Source organism: Falco peregrinus, chromosome 2 (genome assembly GCF_023634155.1).
Source record: "Falco peregrinus isolate bFalPer1 chromosome 2, bFalPer1.pri, whole genome shotgun sequence".
Taxonomy (NCBI): Eukaryota; Metazoa; Chordata; class Aves; order Falconiformes; family Falconidae; genus Falco; species Falco peregrinus.
This window is the reverse complement of record NC_073722.1, coordinates 51,577,645-51,602,898: the sequence shown is the minus strand read 5'-3', so window position 1 is coordinate 51,602,898 and position 25,254 is coordinate 51,577,645. Positions and strand designations below refer to the sequence as shown.

General features: G+C 41.5%; 2 protein-coding genes across 11 annotated transcripts in view; one reads left to right on the top strand and one right to left on the bottom strand.

The window, feature by feature from the left end:
- EVC (EvC ciliary complex subunit 1) overlaps positions 1–25,254 on the top strand; it is an 81,054-nt gene that overhangs the window by 47,476 nt on the left and 8,324 nt on the right. For 5 of the 9 annotated variants that reach the window (XM_055797339.1, XM_055797340.1, XM_055797345.1 and 2 more), the window contains 4 exons: positions 1,424–1,532; positions 3,495–3,621; positions 3,888–3,981; positions 5,164–5,275. In XM_055797339.1, the coding sequence (XP_055653314.1) occupies positions 1,424–1,532; positions 3,495–3,621; positions 3,888–3,981; positions 5,164–5,275 (442 nt within the window). Of the gene's footprint in view, positions 1–1,423; positions 1,533–3,494; positions 3,622–3,887; positions 3,982–5,163; positions 5,276–5,708; positions 6,221–6,243; positions 6,937–25,254 lie in introns of those variants that run through there. The other 4 variants (XM_055797343.1, XM_055797342.1, XM_055797344.1 and 1 more) reach the window with 3 other exon arrangements.
- CRMP1 (collapsin response mediator protein 1) overlaps positions 13,488–25,254 on the bottom strand; it is a 51,459-nt gene continuing 39,692 nt past the window's right edge. For both annotated transcript variants that reach the window (XM_005243079.3, XM_055797349.1), the window contains exons 10-14: positions 22,160–22,301; positions 20,347–20,517; positions 18,921–19,100; positions 16,241–16,406; positions 13,488–14,520 (exon numbers count right to left, since the gene is read on the bottom strand). In XM_005243079.3, the coding sequence (XP_005243136.1) occupies positions 14,429–14,520; positions 16,241–16,406; positions 18,921–19,100; positions 20,347–20,517; positions 22,160–22,301 (751 nt within the window). In that variant the 3' untranslated portion in view covers positions 13,488–14,428. The remainder of the gene's footprint in view (positions 14,521–16,240; positions 16,407–18,920; positions 19,101–20,346; positions 20,518–22,159; positions 22,302–25,254) is intronic.

Below are 25,254 nucleotides of genomic sequence, written 5' to 3'. Positions count from 1 at the left end.
CACAGATTAAATAAACTGCTACAGTGAAGAAATCCTGCAGACCTACATGTGCATGCTTCAGCTCAGCTGAGATTTTCAGTATCGACAGATAACTACTTGAGCTTTGTTGGTGCTTTTTACATTGGGCGTGAGCACTGCCATCTAAGGGACTTTGATGCTTTAGTACATGTAAATCCTTTAAACTAAGTCCAAATTTGTGATGCAGAATCCCACTCCTTTCTCATTTCAGCTGCTGTATTGGCCCCAGAAGCACTTAAATTTCTCTCTGTGATTCTTAACAGCCTGGAGCTCTGCTCTGGGGCACAGCCAGGACACACTAAGCCTTGCCAGCCAGCCAACTACATTTCATCCAAGCTCAGCAGGAGGCAGAACATTCATGTTTCTTCCATTTCAGAAGGGGCTGATCTCTTAGGTGATCTCCAAGCATGATTACTACACTGAGAGTGTGATCCTCCTCACCACACCATATACTCTCATAACTTCTCTCTCACTAAAACACAAGATGGAAGAAACAGTGTTGGCAAGAAAGCCACTACATGATAGCCCTGGGGTTAGAATGGCCACATAGGAAATTTCTTATGCACTTCATTCAGTGATACCTAAATGGGAGTAAGGACCATAATTCTGGGTTTCTCTGTCCCAGTGATTGTGCTTAATGTCAGGCTAGAGGATTTTGCTTCTTTGGGCATCCCTTGGCTTAGTAAATCTGAATTTATGGTGTGTCTGGCACAGCCACAGGAAAAAAAGGTGGATAATAGCTCCCCTTGCCCAGACATCACAGCCCAGCCCAGCCCAGCCCAGCCTAGAATACATTCAGTAACTGCTCCCTGATGGTGCCATCGGTAGGAGAGGTGCCTGTCAGCCTCTCTGAGCATTCAGAAGTGGTCTGATGCTCCCCAAATGAATGTTACGTACCCTATTCTGTTATACACCCAAAGCACCAAGTTACTTGCAGAGCATGAGCATACACAAGAGTACCCAGAATGCTTCGCTGTCAAATGAGGGGACATCCAGTGAAGGTAGGCATTCCCAGAACTACATGGCTTCCAAGCGGAGGTTTTCTTTATATTGCGTTTTTTGTTGAGATACTACAGTTCTTGCTTAAGATATCGAGGTCTTTTCATAAAATTTCTGCTTTGAATTTCATGCTAATCAGTTAGACTAGTGGGAGAAGTAGGTAAGAACAGAACTTCAGTGACATTACCATCTCAGCTAAATGATGCACAAACTGTTGTCTGTGCAACAGATCATAGTGGCAGAGCAAGTGTGTAAGAAGTACTTGATATCCCTAAGGAGCAGTAACTTTGGAAAGACTACCTAGAACAGGGATTAATGTGTGCTGATGCAAAACATAAATTGTAAGATTGCTGCAACTCAGAGTTTGTAATTTTGAGCAGAAGATTTTACAAAAACATTATTTCAGCAGAAAGAGGGGAAAGGAACAGAGTTAAGAAGAAACAAGAGAATGAACTGGCATTGGAAGAAAAACAGACCCAAGGCCTGCTGAACGTATCATCCACAGTCCATCAAAGGTAAGAGCAGGCAACAGCACTGCCGACTGTATTTAAATGTCATGAGTGTTTGCAGATCTTTATAAATATCTAGCTGAATAAATGTCTTGGGTTTGCATTTTAGATTTGTCTTTGATGGAGAAGAAATATCTGTTGCCAAATTACGTCTAACCTTTGATCTCAGAGAATTACTTTCTTATTAAATAAACTTTTTGATACTCATTAATTACAGGCTGGAAAAACTATACATAGACAGTTTGAAAAGAGAGAATGAAAAACAATGCCAAAACATATGCCAAATCTTAAAAGAAACTTGACATAAATATAGGATGGGAACCGATGCTGTCTAATTCATAATGTTTCATGCTTTCTGCTTTGAACATCAAAAGTGTTTGTTAGTTTGCTGTTGAGTAAACATATACCATAATGAAGAGAAAATGTTTGAAGCATAAATAATACTCAAAATGGCAAGAAAATTCCAGTGAATGCCTTGGACAATCAAGATTACTTGCACTAAATTTGGAGTGGAATCCCTCAAATGTTAATTAAATAAAGATCATATTTAATTCATTACTGATTTTATGAAACTTAGAGTCCAGACACAAAGCCCTGCAATTTCAAAAGGAGTAAGTTGTCTTAAAAAGCTGTACAACTTGGCATGCAAATGATACATTTTTGTAATCATTTAATTTCTTTACTCTTGGTTTATTATCCAGAACAAGACAGCATCTGCAATTTTGATATTGTAAAGAAGTTAATTATTTTAGACATTCTGTCACTTCCAAATTGAAAGAAATCATTGCCTGCTTTCTGTTTTTCATCCTTGTTTGAACTAGTACAGAAGTGGATCCATGTAATAAAGGGCTTCATAAAAGATCTGTTAGTTATTCATTGTCAAGTTTATAATTTATTCTGCCATATAAATTCACTTCTACCCATTGTCTCAGTTTTTTCTCCCATAATCTATTCTAGTGTCTTAAAAGAAAATGCAATCAAATTGGCCTTCATGCAAGCAGAAATATGGTACTGAAAAATGTAACTGTTCAGTATCTAAGCTAGTGTCATAACCATTAGTAATCAACTCCATTTTCCTATTGTTGTTTCGATTTCCTTTACAGTCAAATCCCAGTCCTGTGTAAATTAATAACAAAATTTCCATTAATTTGTCTTAACTCCTATTAAACTCAACAGAGGTTGTTTTATTTCCTTTTGCCCTTGGTGCAGGGTTAGGAGTGTGAGTTCAAAAAGCGAATTTTGAAAGCTAACCTTCTGTAAGCATTGACCATTACAAGAGTGACTTAATTATGTGTAGATGTCAGAAACAGTTTGTCTGATCTCCTTCCCTGAGGAATGTGATGGGTGATTGATAGCATTTCTTCAAGGTAGACCAGGCAAGAGAACAGAAGAAATACAGATTCAGCAAAGCTGCAGCCATTCAGGTTCTACTGTGTTAATATTAATCTTTAAACCACAAAATAAAACAAGTGAAGAATATAGTTGTCAATGCTCCCAATTGCCAGGTGTTGAATTACGATGTTTCTGGCTCAGTCTCAATCTAGTACTGAAGAGCCCTGTGAATCAAATACCTATTTCTTAATCCCTTATCCTCACACCTGATCTTCTAACAGCTTGTATCTTTGGCAAGCAGACAGTGCAGCTGACTTTAGAAACATACAATGGTTTTGAAAGCAGACTTCAACATTAGAGCTGAACTACAGCTCCCAAGGTCCAGACATACACAGCCCAAAGTCCTGCTGCAATTCCTACCTCCAAAAGGAGTTTGTATCCCATGGAGAGCCAAGGCAGGTTATTGTAATAAGTAAATCCATCTAAAAATCTACTGCAAAATTTTTTGTCCCAGCAGAAGCTGGATAGGCCAGAATTGTTAAAATTGTCTACAAAACCTTGTAAATATACTTTGCCAGGATTGTATTCCTCCTTTGAACTGAACAACATTAGTACTTTTAAATTTCTTTTGACCAGGACTGTGCTGCAGCAGCAGAAGGTTTTGGCTCAGTTTGAACTGCAGCAGCAAATTCGTCTGAAGTCTCTGAAACAGAAGCTGCTGGAATTGCATCACCTAGAAACTGAGTTGGAGAATCAGCTAAGGGTAAATCAGGGTAAAATGACTCATGGATCTGAAGCAGTCTGTTGCAAAACATCGGACAGGTTGTAAGGATCTCTTTGATGTCCTAGTTGAAATCAGTGCTAAGATTCACCGCTGTCTTCTAGGAAATGCTTCCCTGATGCTAGCCATATTGTTTCCTGTGTTTCTGCAGTGACATACATCTTTTTTGTCATGCCACATGTAGAATAACATAACCCAGAATCAAGCTGTGTTGTGTTAACTGACTTCTGGTTTATCCTTTCGTGCAGGAAGCAGAGCAGGACTTTGTGAGTGAGTTGGCTGTGCTGACCCGAGTTCCAGTGGCTGTGAAGAAGCAGCCTTCCAAAAGGAGCAAGCCAGCAGGTTCGTACAGTCCTGAACTGTTTAAAAAAACCCGCATCATTCAACATATCAGCATGTATTTTGCAATATAATACAGTGGAGTTTCAGGAGAGATTTTTTTGTCGATGCCATTTCCATAATCGGGATGTAGAAACATAAGGCAACCTTCCAAGGTCACCCAGCTCACCAGAATAGCTGGGTGTCACCATTCCTCACTCCAGAGCAGTCCTTTGGCCAATAGATCTCATTGTGTCCACTGAGGTAGGCTTTGCCTTGCTCAAACAAAAATTATTTTTCTTGTCTTTATCATGTTTTCTAGAAATAACTCTGTTCACCTCAACTGCTAAGTCTTTGGGAGGACAGCAAAGCTGAATCACCCAGCTTTCATTCTCATGGTAGAATGGAAGAATCACCTTCCCACACACATGCTCAAAAGTTTAAAATATTACTGAATCAGGAAACTTGAAATATTTATATGAATTTACTGCAGTTTTAACAAATTAGACTAATCATTATTCAAGAGATACTTAGGGACAAATTGTCAGAATAGCAGCTGTGTTTCCTGATCCCCATTTGGAGTAGAGCGTGCAAATTCTCATCCTGTGAACCATGCAATCCTTCTGTCATTATCAGAATGAAACATTTGGCATTACGTCTGAAAGGTGCTGAAAGCTGAGATTGGGCGTCCAAAAGGGAAAAGCAGATTATTCACCTGGACATTTATGAAGTCTGTCTCCCCCGTCAGTTGTTTCTCAAGCATGCAGAGCTGTTTGCCCTGGTAGGCACTGTGACCCCAGGGACACACATGGAAGCTTAGCTCAGGGCCCTAAAACCAGTGACTTTTTAACATCAGATTGTTCTGATTCAAATCACATAAGATTATGAATGGGCTTTTACTCTGTTTGCTGGTAGTAAAAAGCCATTTTTAATTGCTTGCGAAGAAAATATATGATAGGGCTTTCAACTGTTGCATTTCATGGAAACTAGTGTCCAGCAAGTGTGAAAGTTCAGGGTCTGCTCTGTGAGAACTAACCAATGGTAAAAACCCCAATATGCTAGGCTAATGTAAAGTGGGATGATGTCCTTGAAATAATAACATGTATGAAGCAGAGTGTACGTTTTTGCTTTAGGTTGATCAAAACCAAACAATCTGTACTGTGATTCTTTTTTTTTTTTTTTATCCACATATATTTGACAATTCAGGGGAAAAAACAAACTCGGAAAGGAAGACCTTTCAGTCACCAGAATCAGCAGACAAAGATGATTCTCATGAGAATATTCAAGAGCTCCCTGGACTGACTTCTGGCTTATGCAGGTACAGTAGAGGCTAAAAGACTGGTATGTGAAAAGCTATAAAAAGGAGTACAAAATCTACTTCATAAGCCCGTGTGTCCATCGAACCCAAACTATGATGCCTACACTAGCTGAGCTTCTTCCTTAATGTAGGAAAATCATCTGAGTTTGCTTGTCTGTGCTGCTGTGTATTTAATAAATAACTTGATTTTTAGGTAGAGAAATGAGAAATACTGTTTCCAAATTTCCTTTAATTATTTTTTTTAAAACCTGAGTCACAGACTGTATAAATCAGCAGAGACAAGTGAATCCAATGGAACTAGGCTGACATGTAGCAACCAAAATATGGTCTGTGGTATTTAGGCTTTCAACTTCCACCTTTATTTCAGGAACAAAGGCAAGCGCCAGTCTTTGGCTGATGAGGGTAGCAGCTCTAACAATGATTTTCTTGATAGATGTTTCAGTTGGCTTATGCTGGGGTGCTAACTAGAGAAGAAATGGCTACAAACCTGAAAGATGCCAGCTGATTACTACGGGCAGATCAAACCAGCCAGCTGGTCGCTGGGGCTTGATATATTGAGCAGAGAAAATCCTGTTGACAGGCAAAGCAAACAGTTGGTTCTCAGGAGCCACAGGCCTTTGGGGAAAAGTATTTATCCCCTGAGTGACCTCAGCCTGGGACTGACTTGAGGAGATGGCTCCTTTCCCTGATGGCATCAACCCTTTTCACACACTCCTTTCCCACAGCCAGCAAGGGATACGTATATAGGGAACAGGGACCCAACAAAGGAACGTTTATCTTTATGCAACTTTGTTTTGGCAGCCTCAACAGAGGCAGCTGAAACCAGTGAGTGCAGGAGTTATAGCAAGGGCCTTTCTTCTCTTACAAAAATTAATTTAGTTTAAGAGAGAAGTGTAGCATTTTAAACCCTCTGTCTACAATTTTTTGGTTTTTGTTTTTTGGGTTTTTTTGTTCTTTATTTCTTTCAGAGACAGGTTACAGAGCCCACATAAAGGGGAAACTGAACTAAGGAAAAACTCAAAGTTGCTGAAAAAAAGAGCCAACAGGTAGTAAAAGCATTTATATGAGCTGTCTGAACATGGTACCAAAGCCCGCTTCTGGGGAATCTCAGCAGGTATAAATACTTACTGAGCTGCTTTACTGAGGAACAACGGGGAACATCAATAACAACAGAAATCATCTTCAGCTACAGACCAAGAATCAATCCCGACTTCCTTTAGCAGTCAATAAAACATTCCCACTTGGTTTTGGTAAGGGGGAACAGGGAAGTCTTTAATATAAACCCTTCCAGATTATTTGTGGAATGTGGAGGGGAGTTAGTTTTAGATTAGGATTGTACCTGAGGAAAGTGCGCTTGTAGAACAGATCCACACTAGGCTGGTTGCGCAGGTACCCGGTGCGTCTCAGTAAGGCTTCATTACAACAGTGATGTACCATTTGCTTTTGAGCTGTAGATGCAGTAGTCCTAATATTTTGTGATTGCTGCTTTGGACTAACAAAAATAGACAGGAATGTAAACAGTATGTAAACCAACTTCAGATGGTATTGGTACATCAAAAGATGACCTTTGGTCTCTCTTTTGTTACGTTTTAGTGCTTCCAAGGCTGTTGTATGCTTTTTAAAAATTTGTACAAAGATAATTATAAATCTGTTTCTTTGCATTTGTCTCAGATGTCAAATTATTATTTTTTGGAAGAATGAGACAAAACCAGTTTACTGTTTCATTTTTTATACTCTAGTCCTCTTCCTTAAGGACACTTTTTTGTTTCCAGCGTAGTTTGTTATGCTCATTATGTTTCCTGTGAGAATTCTTGTTATGCAAAGCAGCTAGTTCTTACTGGCTGTACAGAACACCTGTATAGTGTAATAAATTGCCCCACTTAAGCAATCTTACAGCTTTCATGAAATTAAAATTTTCTGCCTTTTAAAAATTAACATACATTTGCTAATGAAAAGGTTGTCCTTTGGTGCTTGATGGAAAAATAGTACGTCAGTTTTGCAGTTAACCTCAGATAAAAGTGCTGACACACAAATGACTTTACCAGGCGTGTTACACGCAATTGTTAATGGTTAATTTTCACCTCAATCATTGTAAAAATTTTTTTTATTATAAATTGTACAACTTCAAGCATTTGATTCGGGTATTTCAGTACTTGGGATCTATGGTCTACTCTGCCTTCCTGATCTGGGCATTTTAGTTGCTGCTTATTCGTTTTTTTTTAAACGGATGCAGCCTGTTTACCTCAGTTTGAACATCTTAATCCTGCAGCGCGCTCTGTGTAGATGGCAAGAAGAAAGCTTTTAATACGGGGGTTGGTGATGTTTTAAACCACACAGCGCAGCAGTTAGGATGCAGCGTATCCACCCAAGCAGGATCTCTATAATCACCTGAGTGGGGTCTCTAATGAATTAGCCGAGCCGGGTCTCTAACCTCCGGAGCAGGTCCCCGGGCTGCCCTGCGGCTCCCGTGGCTGCGCGGGGCTGGCAGGGCTTTCTCCGGCCGTTGGTGCGGAGCGGCTCCGACGGCCCCAAAGGCAGGGCAGCAGCGCCCTCTCCTGGGCAGCTGGCGGCTTTTCACCCCCTGCTCGTGGGGGTGGTGGGCCGGGAGCAGCTAGGAGGAGCCGGGGAGGGTGCGGGCACTTCCCTGCGGAATTTCTACAAAAGGCCGTTTCCTTTCTTCTCTCACAGGCACGTTAGCTTCCTGGTAAAACACCCACTACTCTCGCCCCTGTTACTGACTTCTCAGTCTCCTTGAGTAACTCCAGGGGTCCACTCTCCTGTTTAAAGACACGTGCAGATTTTGTGCTTAGTATGGCACTTGCCATCACTCCCTGCCAGCGGGGCAGATGCTGAACAAGACAGTTTCATTAGACCAAGAAACAAGTGTAGCAAATGCCAAGCTAAGCTCACAACAGTTGGCTTTCAGTTAAGCACTGTTCAACTTTTATGTTAGGCTATAGATTAGATTGGATAAGACCTTTAAGATCATCAAGTCGAATCATTAACCCAGCATTGCCAACTCCACCACTAAACAATGTCCCTAAGCACCACATCTACACATCTTTTAAATACCTCCAAGGATGGTGATTCAACCACTTCCCTGAGCAGCCTATTCCAATGCTTGATAACCCTTTCAGTGAAGAATTTTTTTCTAATATCCAATGTAGCCCTCCCCTGGCATTATGTTATGTTGTTAGATTGGTATATTTTTCAACTTTAACCATGGTGGCAGTATCTGTATCCTGCTCCTGGCATAGTCATTGCAGAGTGGGGATTTTTTACCTCTGGCCCCTCAGTTCAGTTTAAATGCATGTGACTGCTTATTTCTGAGCCAACACAGAACAGTACAGAGACCGAGATTTTTTTCCTGATGCTGTAAAATACTTTATCACCAGCCGGATGAGCACAGCTTATTGCAATAGTCACAAGTTCCAGCACAGACACACCAGTTGCCCATCAGGAAGAAAAAATTCTTTGCCATGAAACAGGTGAATCGCTGGAACGGGTAATTCAGAGAGAATGCAGAACATCCGTCCTTGGAGACTTACAACTGGACAACATCCTGATTAACCCAACTTTGAAGTTAGCCCCTTTTATTTTGGGAGGGGCTGGACCCCTTCCAATCTAAATCTTTCCATGATTCTAATATTCCTTCCTACTGATTTATTACTGAAATGTTTGGTGCTTCTTTCCCATACCTCTGTATCTTACCTGTGTTTTAAGTGATGGTAGAAGTTGCTCGCAAGACAGGGATTGTGCCTAGAGAATCCCTGGGAGATAAACTGCTGAACAGTTTTGCCAGCTGAGAGCAGTCTCCAGCATAGAGATGTCAGATGAGGGAAAATGGGATACCTAGGCACCAGTCACGGCTCCAAAGACTCGCTTTATAGTGTAAATCTCTAAAGCACCCTCTCTTTAGTTTATTCCGGAGGGACTGACAGGGAGCTTTGATCATCCTTTACAGGTACATATCTAAAACACTTGCTGCAGAAATTTAGGGAGAAAATGCATGCCTTTTTTCTCCTTTTTTAAACTTCAAGGGCAGCAAGTTACTACAGCAGTTTATGATTGTGCTCAACCTCATTCACAGCTTTTTGACAAGGGCATATATCAAACAAACTGTAAGCATAGTGTTAAGAGTTGTTCAGTGCATTGTATATCATGCAAGAATCAAAATAGCCCACAATAGTCTCTCTGCTGTAGCAGAATGTGGAAAGCCTTATACTGCCGAAGTCTGCTGAGAGGTGGCCTGGACCACATGAAGAGGTATGCAACTTAATGAAATTGTACTTGGGACATTCAGGCTGGTGCCTATTAAAACTGTAGCATGGGCAGCTTCCTGATGTAAGCAAGCACTCCTAAGGCACACATGAAGATCTTTTGATCAGCCCATGCACATAGGAACCGAATACTGGGGCAAGCACCAGATTAGCACCTTCACTTTCTCCATCATGGCATCTACAACAGTCTTTGGGAGCTATACTCACACCCAGAGATCATCATCTACAACAGTTCCGTTGTGTTTCTTCCATGCGTTCAGCAGAGACTATGGAGGGATTCATGTGCAGCTGCCCAGCCTGCCCTGTGCTGTCTGGGAGCTGCCTCTGCGCTGGAAGGGCTCCTGGTCTGGGCACCATCACAGCTGCGGCCACTGCTGCACTGCAGAGCATCGGGGAGGGGGCAAGAGGCTGGCTCTGCTAGCTGAAGACTTCCAGAAACAGCATTGCAGTCACTGAAGCATTAGCAGTCGGCTTGCTTCCAGTTGTGAGGAAGAAGCTGCTAAGCTTTTTAAAGTAGTATCTTATGACTATGTATTTAAAAGTAGCCTTGCACGTACAGTTCACAGTGGTAGAAAATTACAGAATAGGCAGTTGGGGAGGGGGGCTGAGACCTGACGATCCCTATCACTGCAAATACTTGGTTGGTTACATGATACCCGACAGTATCCCAAACTCTGCATTTTTGCTGTGTTGTAAGATATTATTCCCTCTCCTATACACAATTTATTTTCAGTTGAATACCCCTCACTCACCACTGAAATACATGCAGAAAGCTTATGTGAATTTCACAACAATCACGATAAAAAAACTAACCTCACATCAGTTTGTTTAGATCACTGAGATTTAATACGGGCTAGGTCTAAATGGCAAGAATTAGCTGGTGCCAAGTAGACGAGCTTGACACTTTCTCATTGTGCATTAAGCTGTGCAACTCCTTGGTCTAGGAAGCCATAAATGCCAAGATTTTACTTGGGTTTAAAAGGGTGTTGGCAAATTCATGGCAAAAAATTTAACTGCCTGCTACGGAGTACAACGATGATGATGCTTCCCAAGAAATTACAAGGCACTGAAACTGAGGGAAACATTAGCATTGTATGTTTGCTTTTTTCTTCTGGCCTCACTTAAGCTTATGTTGTTGGTTACTGGAACCTAGAGCAGGTGGTCATCCGGCCTGGTCCAGTCTGTGCTTTTAGTTTTTAAGGTCAAAGATCAGCATATTGCTAAGAGAAACATGTAACGGCTGGCATAGCTGTCAACTTTGCTACAGTCTTAGCATCATAATTAACAGGCTTTGCTACAAACACTAAAATTCAAACACGTAACTAACAGTGCTCTGGTAGCAGATGAACTGGTCCAAACTATCACTTGGGAAACAATCCCTGGATGCAGCCTTCTCATCCACATCACTTGATTGACAAAGCTAGTTCTTACACTGGTCATAGGGACAAATTTTAAGAGGTCTGCAGTTGCCAATAGGGAAGAGCCAGTTTTACATCATTATCAGGTATTAAAAGGACACAGCCCTGCTGCAAATTTTTTGAAGCTTGATGATTCAAAAAGCATGAAAGCTTTGCACTGCTTGCTTCTTGCAGCTAACAGCAGCTCCTGATCCACAGTTTACACCATCTCACAGCTTGGTGCTCCTACAAGGGAACAAGCTCAAATACAGTTTCCGATTCTGCAGATGTACTCAGAATCACCAGCTAATGCACATTTTATTCTTTTATTTTTTTAAGGACCCATTAATGATGTAGGGACAGGGGCATGGCTGTGAAATAGACCTCCAGGTGGGAAGAGAAGCACCACATACCTTGCTTTGTTTAAAGCCCCCATGAGCAATCTCTCTGGTAGCGTATCACGATGATCCAGGTGAGGCATCCGTCACCTCACCTGGTGACCATGCAGTAAGGTACCTGTGCTCCAGAAAAATGCTGCTTGAATGACATCCAGGTAGTATTGCATGTCCTGAGCGGGGAGACCCAGGCACAGCACAGGATCCTTGGGCTTCCTGCAGCCCTCGCAGCAGCAGCAGTCAGGCTGCGGGGGCTTATGAACATCATGAGCACACTGGCATAGTTCTCCTTGAAGGAACAGCAGTTACATTGACCTGACATGCACAGTCTTGTTCACAGAAGCACTGAACCACAAAGTGCCTCACAAACACCCACACGTGTATTTATTCATGGACACATCACCACGAAAGTATAAATGCATGTTAACAGCAGTGGATCTTGACACGCTTGTAGACAAAAGGTTCTTTGCTTTAGGATCCTGTTGAGCTTGTAGGAAAAGTGGAATCCGTCAATGCTAGTTACACAACAGTCATTTCTGTCACCTCAGGTTTGACCAGCCTCACAGATGGAGTCGTTTTCCTTGGTGAGCAACCACTGCTACTTGCACAAACACACACAAGAAAAATCGCTAAGGAAATTGTAACCAGCAGTTCCAAAATTTTCACACTATGGCAAGTTTGCCTCAGTTTCACAAACCGGCTTTATTTCTATTGCCAGAACTGATGCTGGCTCTCTCAGCGCTCATAATGGGTTGGAACAGGACAGCAGAGATGGATACTTGGCATTTCAGGATTGTCCTACCTCCTAGGCTGTGGGTTATTCCAGGGCAGGTTGTCCTCAGGCTTCTCTGCTAGTGTTATTTTACATCATACAAAAATCCTGACCCACTGAGTGAGCAAATTATTTTACTTCATGTCATATAAAATACCTGAACCACCAAATAAGCGAACAAGCCTAGGGATGAGGGCACTCTCCAAGCAGTAGGAAACACTGATTTGAATCCTTAGCAAAAGGTATTGTTCATGAAAAGCTTTATTTGTCTCTTTAATTTGGGAGCAGTCAGTTCAGTTCACTGCAGGCTGAATTGCAGTGATTCTTTACTGGTTCAAATCAAAGCAAAAAGAAAAGCTGGCTCTTCAGACCTGGTTTTCAGACCAAGCTGACCAACATGGGGTTTTCCAGGGTACCGGTTCCTTTCCCGGGCAAGCTGGAGCTGACAGCATACTGACTCCAGAATGAGATGACGGGCTTCATGTAGGCTGCTTTCCAAAACTATATTTTTGTATGCCTCGTGCACCTGGCATGCACCACATGCCCTGTGCCAACAGAATTTATTCCTGCACAGAAGGGATGGATAGGAGCTAAGGGGTGAAGCATCACAGCTAGAGAAAACCATTCCGCAGCACCACCACGCTGCTATAAGGCCTATCCTGGTGCAGCTTTGTAGGGCAGACAAGGGCGAAGTGGCACAAGGCACAGGGAGGTATTTTGCTGACCTACTTCACAGCACCCCACGCCTCCCACATCTGCGACGCAATCAGACAAGGAAAAAACAATGGAAAAGGGTTTTTAACATAGCTTGTGAGTCAGAAAGACAAGGAGAAAGCATTTCCTTCACTCTCACAGACAGAATTCAAGCCTGCTTTCCTCACCTTACCTGCAGCAATGTTGTCTTCGTGCCATCCCTACACGCTATCCCAATTAAGTCAGCAGAGAAAACCAGTATTGAAGTCAAATACAGCTTAGGCCAAACTGGGGCACTGCAGACTGGCTCTCTGTTTACCACAGATGAAGATGATGGCAATCAATTACCATTTAAAGCCAATCAGATGCAGACCTCAAGGTCTTGAGAGAAAGCTAATTTAGGTCTCATTTAGCCAAAACTGAGGCAGCTGCAATGTCAACCACTGTCACATCAGTAGCACGTCACGTTGTTACCATCAGCTCTATTTAATAAAGGCAGATTATGGCATGCTATAGTAAGCATATGCAGATATCTATACATTTAACACCCCCTGTGATCTAAGGAGGTTCTTTCTTTCACACGTCAACCTAAAGACAATGTCTCTGGAGTTTCTCCATTCTAAATTTTCAATCATTGAGCAACAGCATTGGAAAGCAGAGGAAGACGCTTACCCATCAATTCATTTCCTTTATTTCACAAGCTTTGAATTCAGAAATTGAACCATGACTAGTAGATCTTGATACGGTAGAGTAAGTAAAAATGCATGTGATTACAAAGGAAAAACTTTGTACAAAAAACTTTAAAAATCCGACAGCAACTTGGATTATTTGTAAGTACCAAAAATCTCATGCAGAAGGAGAGCACTACTGCCCAGGTGGAGAAATCCCTGCAGGGGTGGCAATGGCACTGGTATGTATAAATTATGTCTCTGTCTAAAATGGAAACAAGAAGGACACAGACTTGGAACGTACCGAGTGGGAACAGACAGGTGCTACAGAGACCATTTGTCATTACGTGTCCTGATAATTTTCTGTGTCTGAGAGAAGTGCTTCTTGGGTTTATAATAAATTAAAGATGAAACAGAAGCTGCCTATACTACTCTACTGCATACTTTCAAGATGGCCATTTTCTTCCTTCATAAGTTTTTGGTGGTGTTTCTCAAATAGGGAAATTAATCTTGGCATTGTGTCTAGTCAATTGTTGGCAACGTGTTCTAAAGGGACTCACTCACAGAATGCAACTTGCATAAGTAACTCAGTAACATGCATTAACTACTCTAATACAGCGAAAGGATGCAAAGGAACCATCATTCAGTTACGAGACGAAGCTAAAACCTGTAGTCACTAAAGGGGCAATGGAAGCACCATGCTTTAAGGTGACTATGGCATGAAAGCACAATTGTGAGGCAAGTAGTTCCAAGCAAACACACCACACTATTATCACCTCTTCCTATACAAAAAAAAAAAAAAAAGAAAAAAAAAGAAAAAAAAAGACATTTCTGTTTTTATTTCCATTAGTACCAAATAAAACTGTGGGTTTGATACACAGATACTGAAGGGAACAGACAGTATTCCCATGAGCCTTCATCCTTGTGTTTCTTGTCCATCACCATTTTTCAGCCAAGACTGGTAATATTAGAGCGGCCACCCGGAGGTGCCACGATGCGGTGGCCAGTACGGCGGGGGTTGTTGTCATCTATCTGAGCTCCTGCAACAACAGAAAATTAGTTAACAAAGCTACCAGAAGGAATAAACCATGAGCAGTGAGATTTTACATGCCTAGTTATAGCTATGCTCCCCTCAAACAGCGATCAGCTGGTTTCTCTTGACTCAAGTGCCAAGCAGATCTCCAACACACATTTCTGTGCCTACCTGCAGTTGTCTTCAATAAAAAGTGTAGGATTCAATGTTTGGGATCTGATTGATGCTCACCCTGCATAGGGAATTGTTTTCCAGTGACTTGAAGAAAAGCCCAGGCAGGGACGACAGCCTACAGACTAGATTCCCTTACTGAGATCAGACCCTGACAGAAATTATTACCGTTATAACTACAAAAAAATCCCAAAACCTGTATGTATGTGCAAAGTGGATTTTTCAGACCTGCCCCACTGATTTAGAATACCTGTTCCTACTGTGTCCGTGGGTCAACAGTACAGTAAATCTGATGTTAGCAATCATAAATCCATGAGGAAAGGAGCACTGAGCTGATGTAAACTCACACCCACTTCAAACTGCATTTTAAAATGTTGAAAGGTTAAACAATGTGACAGCAAGCTTGCTGCCAGGCCAAATATTGTCTGATCACACTCAAGCTTCCTAATGGCAAACTACCGTAAAAGCACAGGATCATTTTAAATGCTACCGCAGTCTCTGGCTCTGCTTCATTTCATACGAACGCAGCAATGTGTTTGCCTAATTTGCATAAAATTTGTACCACTAAATGCCTTGGTAGTACCCAGATCCAGCAGTAGACTGTGAAACCACAGCTTCAGATGCCTATGTGCGCTTGTTATTATTAGAGGTCAAATTTCTAAGCACTTTTTTTTGCTTTATATAGCTTTACCTGCCTGTATATGCTCACCATGGCCCCAGGTGTACGGGCAAAAATATACTGCGACTCACTAGAAGGGTTTTTAAACTATTTGTTCTCCTTGGGCTTTCTTCCAGAAGTTTCATTTAGTTTCTAAAGACAGAATCTGTCAGGGAGGAAAGCTCCACCACTGGCTCCCAAAGGGGAGAAAATCCAGTGACTTTCCTAACATCATAAGGAGCCACTTATTTACCAATTGGGCCGTAGACTTTTGAAGGGTAAGGATTTGACACACTTTTAAATGACTTCAGATGACAAGAATTATTTCCAACAACCCCCAAGGATGATTTTCCAGTCTATTTCTTATGTACCATGGAAAATCTTTTGGGCACCAAGAGCAAAGAGGACAAGAAATACTCTGATTTGCATATGAACAGCTTCTGCACATGCTTTGCCTGCCACAGGACAGTTGAGGTTTCCATGTCTAGCAGTCTCTGGTGATGCAGCAAGAAATAAATCTGAGATGTGTGAGCCACATGGGTTGTACCAGACCCAAGTCCCGTCAGCTGCACATACCACCAAGGGGTCTCAGCCACATCAGCCAGAGACCTCCACTAACTGTAATGGGCCAGGAAAGTAACATTAAAAGATTGCAGGCAGAGAAGAATTTTAGACTGCAAACATTCTGGATATTGGGCAATGCGTAAAATATTACTAGGGAAAGAATGTATAAAAACATATATGTACACATACATATATATATATGTAAGTATATGCATGTATGTGAGTATATGTAATCCTTTCATAGGCGATTAAAGAAGTATTTATAATTGAAATTTATCACAAATAATCCATAGTCATGGCTTTATAACATTTCTGTTGAGTCAGGCTGACTTACCTGATAAGCTAAAATTGGATTGATGGAGGTTTCTGATTGGTGGGGGCTGGTTTTTGGCAGGGGAGGATTTAGTTGAGGGTGCAGGAGTTGCATATTTTGGCGTAGCTGGGATTTCATACACAGGGCCATCATACATTCCTCTGGCGACTCCTTGCAGTCCTCCCACCTAGATCAAGAGGAGAATAAAAATGTAGACACTGAATGCTCTGATAATGCTCCCTAACGATACTCCTGCCTAAATGCCGAGACCACTGAGCACAGAGCTATATTCAGCATTAGCTGAATTAAAAACACATCTACACTCTCATCAAAGCTACAATCTGCTTTACATACAAAGGAAATTATAAAACTACCTCCCTGCATTTGTAAGAGAGAGATCCCGATTAGGCTTCCCTCACAGTCAATGGGGAGAAATGGGATTCAAAAGAACAAGTCTGACCAAAGATGTTTATTTTAAGTAAGATCAGCCACCACCACCTCTTCTCCCTCCACCCAGAGGCTGTTCAGCAGGGTGGGTTCACTGCTGAATCCCACTCGGGTTGTTACAAGACCAATACTCACTATACTGATTGCAGCAGTTTCACTCCTGCCTGTATTTTCTCTGCTCCTCCCCTTCAGAAGTCTCATTATTTTTACCAGAGATCATTGAAAAGCGGTGGCAATTTTTTAAATTAAAACTTCGAAAGTTTCCACTTCTTGCCATCAACTAGAAAAGCAATTATATGCTAGACTGTGGCATGGGACCCTTCTTTCATTATTTGTCAATGGGATATCTGTCATTTGAGCTCTGACTTCAGTCTGAGGTCTCTAGATTTTATCCCTGTACAGTTCCTACAATGAATATGAGAAAAGACAATCAAAACAGCTTCATTGGCCTTAAAATCACAGGAATCTAGGAAACAGTATTTTTAAACGACAGTTCCAATTTTCAGGAAGAACCTGAATTTATTGAATTTCAGAATCCAAGGCTCATCACAAAGATCAGAAATCTCTGCCTTACAAGATTATTGTTCCAGAGCCATTTCCCCAACAGTGGAATTAAAATACCATATAGAAGGACACTATTCACAGGGGTCTGATCCAGCCTTTACAGAAATCAATGTGTTTTCCTTGCTTCACGTGATGGGGACATCAGGCTCTGAAGAGCCACGTCTTGCAGGCTGAGCCAAAACTAATGCCCATAACAGAGCTGCTGCCCATCACAGAAATGAATCCATCGTTCAGGGACCCACAAAGGCAGGAATTTATACTGCTGTCCCTGCATCAGGGATAAATTTATACTGCTATCCTTGCCAGTTACAGCTTGGCAGCCCCTTGTTTGACACAGGCTTTTTATATTCCTCTGTCATGCACTGACATATTCATATGGTGGCTGATATGACTGTCATTGGGGTTCTCTAAATATTTCCAACGGATAAAATTTGATAGTGGAAAAAGAAATGCAGACACGAAATCTGCTCACCCTTCCTCTCGGCAGGCAGCAGAGGGAGCCGCAAGAGCAAAAATACCCCTCCCTTTCTTCGTCCTTTTGCACAGCTTTCCTAAATGTCAAAATTCCCAAGATGCCCAAATCCAGGCACGTTTGCCAGATGCAGGTTATTCAGCCCAGTTACTTTTGTGCAAGCTCCTGGCATAAGACACCACTCTCTGGTATGTGCTTTTAAAGTTTTTTTCAATATTTAAATCACATTGTCAGTATCTATATAGCACTCCCATGCGCTAAACACCTGAGAGGCCAGCATGAAGAGAGGGCCCGTGCCATCTAAGTACATAATGTAAAAAAAGTGAAATACTGATTGGTATTTTGCAGAACTTGGGCAAGCACATTTGATTTTTACAGTGCCTTTTCTGGTTAAAAGCACAGACCCTTAGTATCCCACAGCTTGACAGAATTTCTGTAACAAATGTTGAATGAAAAAAACTATCAACCTGCTCATCCACTTAATTTCAGCTGCCATCCTCACAGGTTGTGACATATGCTTGGTCAAAGAAAACACGAGTTTCAATTTATCTTGTTACCTGTCCTCACACAGCAAGTTCCTTGCTCAGTGACAAGAGGCTAATTCCAAATAACCCCGAGCTAGTGCCAAGACAACTGGTTTTCTGGTTTTCAGCAGAGGAGCACTGATGTCATTCAAAACCAGAAGTGACCCAGTCTTAATCTTGGTCATTTACCCAGCTTTTTATTAAACACAAGATAAAAGTTTTCTGCACTGTGAATTTGCTGCTAATAGCTCAGCAAATGCACCAACAGAGATGCCAAATATAATGAGTGTCTCTGGCTTACACGCTTTTCTTCTCTGCAGCGTGGCACTTCAGTACGCAAAGCTCAGTAACAATTTAAAATTCTGGTTTTCTGCCGGCTAACCCTCTCCCCAAAGAAGCTTTATCTTTTCCCTGAATTTTAACAAAAAGTAAATTCTATTCCTAGTCCACCTCCCTTCAAAAGCCTGCACAGCTGGATGTAAGGCAATTATATGCTCTAGCCACTGAAGCTCATGGTGTTAATTAAGTTACACCAGTTCACGCTTGCAGAGGAACAACTTTTGTGGCTGTTTTTTGATCACGTCACATACAGTCCATCTGATGTGGACTCAGCACAATAATAATCAAAACCAGGTGCTACTGTGGTTCCAAGAGGGTATGGCTAGAAAGAAGAATAAATAATATCTGACATTACCTTATTCCTGATTTTGATGCGCTGGTAAAGATATTCAGGGAAAGGTTTGCGAGGGATGAAGCGACCCATTCCCTTATTTACATGCAGATTTCCATCTTCAAACACAATCTTCCCTTGGCTTATGACCACGAGTGGGGCACCATGGCACTCCATTCCTTCAAAGATGTTGTACTCGACAGCCTGAAGATCAACAAGCATACTCACTGCAGGTTCGGTACAAGATCTCTTTCGGTTAGTAACATAATCTGCATTGGTAGGGATAGTTCTAGACAACTGCCATTAGATGGTGTAAAAGATTGCTTTGCCTGAAGGAAAAGCAACGCATCTCGATATGAAATTATTTTAAAGAATCTCTCTGATCAGACTTTCTTGGATCAGACTTTTCCTTTCCATTTCTCACTTTCCATCTGGGCTTTCTCTCATTTGTTCAAGAGGACCTTCCGTATTTAACCAGAGCCTCTAGAAGTACAATAGCCTTAAGGAAGGAAAATTGTGACTCAGCTGCCAAACAGCAGAGGACATGGTCCCACCAAGCATCTGCTGTGACTGCGTAAGGGAACTCCAAAGGGGCCAGCACACGTATTTATATTTCTGTCTAAAGGAGTCCAGAAAGGACCAGGAAAACCTGAATCTAAATGGGAATAATTGTCAAAGGGCAGGTGATGATTACTTTCTTCAAAATACAGAGAGATCTGAAGACAGAGAAGAAGAAACTGAATTGCCTAAACTTACTTTTTAAAGGTTTCTAAAGGGTTTTGCCTTTTTTATATAAACCACGTTACTGGATTTCCAGTAAAACTTTTAGAAGAATTCCACAATATAAAAGACCAAAGCACTGAACAATAAGACAACAGCTCTGAGACAGACAACACGTAAGACAAAACCTGTCACAGTCAAAATTGAAGTGATTGAGTCACTGGAACTCCGCACCAAGGGCAGAAAAGTATGCAGTAAATAGAAAATTAAATAGAAAATCCCAGCCATGAAGCTGAGGAGATCTGTATTATCAAAATATTTAATCACCTCTCATAATTTAGAATACTGTTGATTTAATCATGCAATTTATCATATCAGGTGCTTTTCAGGTAAGCAAAAAAAAAGTGAGCTAGCTTTAAATTTATCATCACAGCTTTATTAGCTTCAGCTGCACAGCTGCTGATTCGTACCTATTTACAGTTCTGCCACAAGCATGCAAAAAATAGTGCAATGGTATACGCAAAGAGAAAAGAAATCGTTCCTGATCCCACTGCTTCCAATGCAATATTTCAATACTTCCATCTTCTGAAACATTTACCAGTTTCAGAATAGAAGGAGGTAGTTACCCCACTCCTCTATATCCTGTGCATTTGGTGCTCATGTGAATTAGAACAGCTGAAAAGCAACAGTGAAATTTCTTTTTTCCTACCGTTTTTCCTTTCCTCCTTACCGATTTATGGCTTTTAGCTGTTATAGTCTTCACCTTATCAGGGTCCCAAATAACCACATCAGCATCCGATCCTACAGCAATCCGGCCTTTTCTTGGATACAGATTAAAGATTTTGGCAGCATTGGTGCTGGTGACAGCTACAAACTGGCTCTCATCCATCTTGCCTGTGGCCTAAAAACAACGTGATTTGAGCAAAACAGGCTTATAAAATGGGGGTTCACTATTCAGAGTACTAGATGGTCAGGGAGATACCGGAAAGCACGTAGTTCAAACACATGGTGATGTTGCGTGAAGCGAAGATTTTATCAAGCAGGACTTCATACATGGCACATTACTTGGGAGTTTCAAATAAATGAATGTCCTACTCCTGGCATCCAAAGAAAAGCCAATAACACCTTACTGCAGATCACACCATCAAGTTAATCAGTTATCTGAGGTCCCTTTCTCTACAGAGGTGCCAAAAGTGTGTCTTGTTGCTAGTTCTAGTAACTTCCATTTAAATGGTTTAACAATTTTAAAATAGAGAAACTTATATGACTATTACAAGATTAAATAGAAGATCAAGATTCAGACTCTTTTTAGAAACACTTCTTGCAAATGAAGTCCATTTTTTTTTATAATAATTTTTACATAATTTAGTATTACCAAACCTATACATCTAAGTAAACCAACCCCAACTATAAAGTCATCGCCCGGAGAAATGTCACCACTAATTGAACTTTTTATATACTCAGTGATGGCTTAACAGCAGCTGTACACAACAGCATTTTGATCTCTCAGCAGAGTATTTTGAGGTCTTCCTTGGCAATAAGCAAGAACAATGTTCCAAGGAAGAACAACAGTACCAAACTTTTAAATATTAAATAAGCACTTACTTCCTGCCTGGTAAAACACGAGACTTGCAAAATATAAGCTAAGTGGTGCAGGACTGAATGTTACCACCCGTAAATCCCATGTTGCAGCCCTTGCTGCAGCTCCTTCCCTTTGTGGCAGTAACAAAAAAGAAACAGCACTGGCTGGCTGCACTGCGCTTGCTTCTCTGCTTTGCTCCTATCTGGCAGATGTCTGAAGCTGCTTCTATGCTTGGAATCTCAACAGTGGTCCCTGAAGAAAGTGATTATTAAACACAGTCTGGGAGAAGTGCTCATGAGCACGTTGTAAATACTACCACTTCCCAGTCTGCAAGATGCGTTTGAGCGCAATGCAATGTGAGGTAATGAGTGTGTGTGTGTGTGCGCGCGCATGGGTGTGCATGTGAAGATGGGCAACGGAGTGAGAACATCATTGTACATTAGGATCCACGGAACCATCAAAAAGTTACTAACTTATACCGGCACCCCACTGCAAAATATGCCACTATGGATTACACGTATTGTTCTCCTTCTAAGCATTTTATCGTCTAGCCTCAGGCTCATCCATTTCTAATTTCTCAAAACCAACGAGACGCTTCTCAAATTCAAATGATCCATTCATCCTGTTTATATGGGGTCCATATCAAAATCATTAAACTGCTCCAGATCCTACATCTCCGAGAAGCATCCACCCTGACACAACTGGAAAATTGAGCAGTGGAATCTGGAAGCCTCAGGTCTAATAAAACACGATGGTGTTGCAGCGTCAAAAGTGAAACACGGCCCTGAGTTCATAAAACTGGAGAAGGTTTTTGAGATAAACAATTCACCTCGTAGTAGTGCTCTCCCAGGGAATTCTCAGAAATATATTAGAAAGTCACTTAAGTGCTGGCTGAGTCTCCTGGCTTTCATTATTCAGCCAACACTCAATTTCTTTTCAGACCATAAAAGTAATTACTTACTACAGCCTTGTCCCAGACAACAGTCATTCTTTCCTCAATTCCATTGACACCTTCAGGAATCATAGTGAAGTTGTCCTTTCCAATGGCCTTCTGGGCAGTGCTGTACGGGCAATGTCCACTTCCCGTCACCTGCAGGTCCCCACTGCGGAGTTAACATACAGAAGGTTTACACCAGGCATCACCACTGTTATTGTGGTCTCAGACTAGCTATGAACGGGCCTTTCAAGCCTACACACGAGAAGCCTGGCTGTAAATCATGTCAGCAGCCTTTACATGTTGGCTACAGATCACTGAAGAGTGATGACAGCATTGGACGTCTCCACTTTCCCTCAGGAGCACCCTGAACTCCCAGATTACAGCCCCCTCGGCTTTCAGGCTGCTTATCTATCGAGATCAGGCACAAGCCCACTAATCAGGACAAAGGATTATTCTAGGATTAAGGAAATGATCGGAAGCTTGTATGAAATGTCTGCCACTCTGAAGATAAACTAATTCACAACCACGCTGAAAAACAATGTCAAATTTTACAATGCAAAGCCATGAGCATCAAGCTTGTTTCCCTGCATTTCTCCCTTGCACATACATTTTTCTTGCAAGTCTTACACAAATATTTCTTGTCTGACCTTCCAAAACAGAACCTTGAAAATAGAAAAGGAAGGAAAGTTTTTTATCAGGTAATCTTCTAATTAAACAAAGGCAGGCATATGGAAGTCAAACACGTGCTCTGGATTTATCCAACTTAAAGGTCTTAACATAGAAAAAGGCATGGAGTAAAACTCAAAAAGATCTACCAAATAATAATGCTTTTATTTAAGAAGTCAGGTTTTTTTCAGTCTAGAGAATTTTTTTTTGCAGAGAGCAGAAATGGATCACAGCTGCTCTTGGGAATAAGGAAGAACATAACCAATATGCAGAATCTTGCAAGAATAGAAAGACAAAAAGGAAGATGGGTTCTTCAATATCCACAGGAAACGGGTGCTATTTTTAGGTCTTGATTAAGCTTACAGGAGACGAGCACATTAAAACACACCATGATTTCTCTTCCATCACTCCAGAAGGGAGACGTCCCCAAGAGCCTGTCGTCCTTTTCTTTACTGACTATGCAAGTTCCAGCTCTGAAACATCTGAAAGATTCTGGTCCACAAATTTAGATTCCAGCAAGCTAACGAACAGCCAAGTACAGAGGAAAAAAGTGTCACACATCAGTAATTCTAATGCAATTTTATGGGCTCCCAGCCCTAATGGTTGCTGGCAGTCAGAGAACCTTTGGCCTCTTTTCTGGCTCTTCTCCATGAATGCTCACATCCAGCCATCCAGCCAGTTTTTAGCAAAAGCCAAACCCATGTATTTAATATGGAAAAGGCAGCTATGGTTTAGCTATTCCTGATTATTAATGACTGCCTGGTGTTACTCCATAGGATGAAACCAAATCCATCAGTTAAACATTCATTTATTCTAACACAACAACGAAGTCAAAAAATTGCAGTGCCACTTCTCGCTTTTTGTTGCTCTCCTGTCAGCTAAGTTTCTCATGGCTTACCCTCTCTCTCTTTTCTGCCCTCTGATGAACACAACCATGAAAACATGAATGTCACAGCCAGGCCCTGTACCACTGCCCATTTCCCTGAGGTTTTACTATGCTTCTTACCCCACGCTATTAATTCCTACACCTGAAAGATATTTTTATCTTTATGAAAGATAAAAAGGAGTCGCTTCCTCTGAACTCCCTCTCCTCTGACATTCAATGTTGTTTAATGACATGCACCACTCCCCTGTCTAACCAGCAGAAGACTTCTGAAGCTGAAGCACATTGCTTGAGAGCCGCCCAACACCTCCTTAACTACATTGGCGCTCCTACTGCCTAGATGTACTCTACTGTCAAACAGAGCATCAGAACAACCGAAAAACTGGGAGATGAGAAGGGATCATCACGGAAAACATCTCCAAAAGATGGAATGGTGGGAATTAACAGTGGACATGTGTATCTTTAAATGCCACATCGATACCTCATCATCTTACTCTTCACTGTCAACAAGGCTTTCATGGCTGGTGACATCTTCCATGAAGCACCAAGATGTCACATGCCTAGTTCAGAAGGGATGGTGTATCGCGGTGGCAATAATGCAGCAGCACACCATGGAAGATGAAGGCTACCTCAGGTGCATGGCCCACAGGTGAAACAAGGACCAGACCTCGCAAGGCAAACCCAGTCTGCAAACCCCATGAGACATGCTGGATTTGTACACATGAGCTTTTCAGTGAAAAATCAACGCTTTCTGGGAAAATGCCACAAGCAGTATGCTGCATACTTGCAGAGGAAGAATGTTTTAAGTTTTTTTTTTAATGAGGGTAAGATATCGGTCTCCTAATGGAAAGTGCAATAGAAAAGTCAAACACTGTTTTTACCATCACTCTTGCATAAAATTCCCCACAAATGCAGGGCAGACTGATAAAATATACAGTTCTTTTTTTAGATTCACAGTATAGATTTAAAGTATTAAAGCCAAAAGCAGGCTAAGCTGCTGTCATTTAGGATCTAGGACTTTAAGCCACTAGAAAAAAAAAAAGGCTTTTTTGCATGCTTGACAGATAACGAGAACTTCTGTGACTCCTCAGTTTGCCTTTCTGATGTTAGTTTAAAAAAGTCATTCTTTGGATTGCAGTTCTAAAAATTCGCGTACTATTTTAGCTAATCTGTTTTGACCCACATACTATTATTTTGGGACTCTCTTCTAGAAAACATATAGCCGTGTCTGATAGAGTGAAGAGCCAGACATTTTGGTACACATTCACATGTGCTGGCTAACAGCCTTACCCTCACACAATGAGCTTCACTCTTTACAGTGCTGATAGTGATGGATCAGACCAGAAAAGTAATTTTTCTTCCTTGTCCTGATTTTAAGGAACAGAAAGCTCAATTATGCAAAATTATTTCTGCCATCAGACTGTCACAACAGAACAAATTCCTGCATATTCTTGCCAGAACGACACATAACTCAGAGTTCAACTGTGCCTTCATTAACAGCGCTGTCCACGCAGCATCATTGGGGCAGCTGAGCTAAAACCTGGGTTTGGTGGACTGCACAGCCTGACCC